This window comes from Polypterus senegalus, unplaced genomic scaffold (genome assembly GCF_016835505.1).
Source record: "Polypterus senegalus isolate Bchr_013 unplaced genomic scaffold, ASM1683550v1 scaffold_2693, whole genome shotgun sequence".
Lineage (NCBI taxonomy): Eukaryota > Metazoa > Chordata > Cladistia > Polypteriformes > Polypteridae > Polypterus > Polypterus senegalus.
Genome location: NW_024384172.1, coordinates 391 through 3470, shown reverse-complemented (window position 1 = coordinate 3470; position 3080 = coordinate 391). Strand labels below are relative to the sequence as shown.

General features: G+C 39.6%; 1 protein-coding gene across 1 annotated transcript; it reads right to left on the bottom strand.

Annotated features, from left to right (window-relative positions):
• Positions 1-614: 614 nt before the first annotated feature.
• LOC120521843 (induced myeloid leukemia cell differentiation protein Mcl-1 homolog) lies at positions 615-2737 on the bottom strand. Its single transcript, XM_039743165.1, has 2 exons — positions 2198-2737; positions 615-1670 (listed from the first exon to the last, which is right to left on the bottom strand). Exons 1-2 carry the CDS (start codon positions 2441-2443, stop codon positions 1554-1556), a joined length of 363 nt encoding a protein of 120 aa, XP_039599099.1. The 5' UTR covers positions 2444-2737; the 3' UTR covers positions 615-1553.
• Between the last annotated feature and the right edge of the window lie 343 nt (positions 2738-3080).

Below are 3080 nucleotides of genomic sequence, written 5' to 3'. Positions count from 1 at the left end.
TGCTCAAGATATTTTTTGTAACTTTGATATATATTCCTGTATTGATGACACTACAGTTGCTCCATTTGAGTTTTTGAAAGTGATGGACTGGCACTCCCCTCCAGGTTGGTACCAGTCTCATACCCAGTATTGCTCTGTCTCTTATACTTTCTTTACTTGGGCTCCTTTTTCTTTCCAAACTACTGCAATGCTGATACACTATCAGTTACATGCAGTGTAATATTACCCATACCAGTGCCAAAACTGAATGATCAGTGAAACGTGCATAGAAAACACCTTTAAACCCCAGTGTAGCATTTATGTCAAACCAACCTGCCTGGCCTCAAATGGATGCCCCCGAGAACCCTTATACTGATCCTGCTGCCGAGCCCCTGGCCACTATGAACTCATTCATGCAGTAAAGCCTGGGTATCTATTGCTTAATCAGAATTTGTTTGTTATTCAAATCACATGCCACAAACAGCTATGCACACAATGATTCTTTGAAAGGTAGAGCCCCAAGCAGTAGGACATGCAGGGAACAAACCAGTTATATATTCAAGAGTAGTAAACCTCGACAAATTTTAAAAATGCATCTGTATGAGAGGACCACAAAACACAAATAAAGCAACCAATCAATGGAACAAAAAATTTTATTGTGTTGTCTCAAATTCAGACAAATCATTTGTGTTCAGAAAAACTTTAAGCCCCTCAACACGTTTCAAGAGGCACTGATAGTCCAGAATAGTCCCAATGCTGCTTCCTATTCACAGAATACATTATAAGCAGGCACAGAGATTTTTGAAGCTGGCATCCAATGTTAGAATTTGCTAATTTAATATAAATAGCAAAATTGGGGCACAGGGAAAAAATATATAGATATCCCAGGTCACTTATGTTAAATCTACTAACAGTTGAACATTTAAAAGCACTATCAAAACAAATTAAACAGATTGCGATGTTTAAGTGAACGAAGGTGAGGGAGTGGGAGCAAAAAATGGTAACTGTATATACCAAAAATGAAACTATGGAACAAAGTAAGTGCTCTTAATTTTGAACTAGGGGAATGAAAGTGATTATGGCAGGACACAGACAGGGATTTGCATTAACATTTAAGGTGAAAAAAAATTTTTTTTTTGAATAAAATAGAAAAATATGTTTTAATTATATACAAAAAAGTATTAAGCAATTGGTTAGTTTTGTCTGGAGGGGAACCAGACCAGGGATGTCACAGTAGCAAAAATATATTATATATATATATAAATACTTTACAACACAAAAAAGCACCAGATGCACTGGGACCTTTCAGTCCAAGATGTAGTGAGCCAATCAAGTCTTCAAGTTGCCAAAGCATAGCAACATCCCTGCTCTATATCCCCCTCAAAAAGCACTGTGTATGTTAAAAAAAAAAACTTCACGCCACTCAACACAGTCATACTGGCAGGACAAAGAGGCTAAAACTCACTGAATGTGCTTTTCAGCCCTCCTCTGCCAGTCCTTTCATCCTTCCAAAGGATTAAAGCTGGCAGTGATAAACACACCAAATGCTGCAAGTCCTTAAGTAGAGTCCGCATTCATCGGATCAAATAAGCAATGCCAGCTCCAAGGCCTGCCATTCCAGCAAAGGTGATCAATGCCTGTCGTATCCCTGCTTCTGGATCTTCAATGCGAAAGAACTCTACAAAGCCCTCCTGTGCAGAGAGGGGGGGGAAAGAAAAAAAAAAAGGGTAAGTGCCTTGCAAATTGACATTTGGTTTTAACTGATATAAAAGCAGAAGTACTACTAAAGCCAGGAAATAATTGTACAGTGCGAATCAAGTTTAACCTACATGACAACTACCAAAAGAACATGAACACACACAATGAAGATAGCAGACTTCTCTGTCACATACATAAAACATGCAACAGCAAGCACTGACTGGGATCAGTTCAGGAAACATTCAGCTCATTCACAAAGGTTGGCCAGCTTAATGAATAAATAAAGAGCACACCTTGAATAGCCCTCTCAAACACGTTTTTAAGCACCATGTGCAATTCAGACTAGGTTACAGGAATAGGTACTAAGCCAGAAATAGATACTTCCATGGGAACTTAAAACCAGGCATCACCCACAAGAATGATACAAAACAAGCAACCCCACCCCCAACACAGAACAGATCCTAAAATCGAATGACCCTCTAAAGCAATAAAAAAGCAACAACAAATGTGCTCTACATACCCAAGCTCTGTTATTCACAATCCAATCCTTTTGGCGTGTAAGCAGGAAAGTAGAAATCTGGTCTGCCAAAGGCCTGATGCAGCGTTCTAGGTTGACTTGCTTTAGGTGCTTGGCTACCACTGCCCCAAACGCTACTAAGCTTACAACACGTCCCCAGTTTATCACTCCATCGCTGAAGATGCTTTCAGCAACAGGGGTCATGAATCCCATGTCACCCTCCTGGGAGATATTAAGCTTTCGGAGCATACCTGGAAAGAAAAAAAAAATAATGTACACTTAAAACTTGAAGATTTTATATTCTTTCAGAAGCAGGATAGCAAGGGATAGCATTTAGTAAAGCATTCCATGTGGTCTCTCCAGCAACCATGGAAAATTCATGCGTCACACTGAACCCATATCCATTAACAATTCCATGGTGACTAATTTGTTCACAGGCCCAATGAGGCCAGGGCTGGGTACAATTTGACCAAGCAGACTGTGCAACACGCTTCACAAACAAGAGAGACGACACCCATGGATGCTGCTGTAAAGCAGCTATAATACTCGACAGTTGTAAGTGCACAAAGACCAAAAATGAAACTAAAAAGGTGCAGTTGACACCAAGGGCTTTCAACTGTTTACATGATGGCACACCCCTCAAGAAGCTGCCAAAAATGCAGATCAAAAATAGTGCAGAATATCCTGTTTGCACCTTAACTCAAAGTGAAGCGAGAATGAAACATCTTACCACTTAAAAACTTTCAAACAATAGGCAGCTATGGCATGGTGACTAACTTTAGAGAAGTATTCAACTCTGTGTGAAGGAAGCTAAGATGGATTGATGTCTTTTTCTGATAGATACTTTATTAATCCCAAGGGGAAATTCACAAATTCTGTGTCTGTT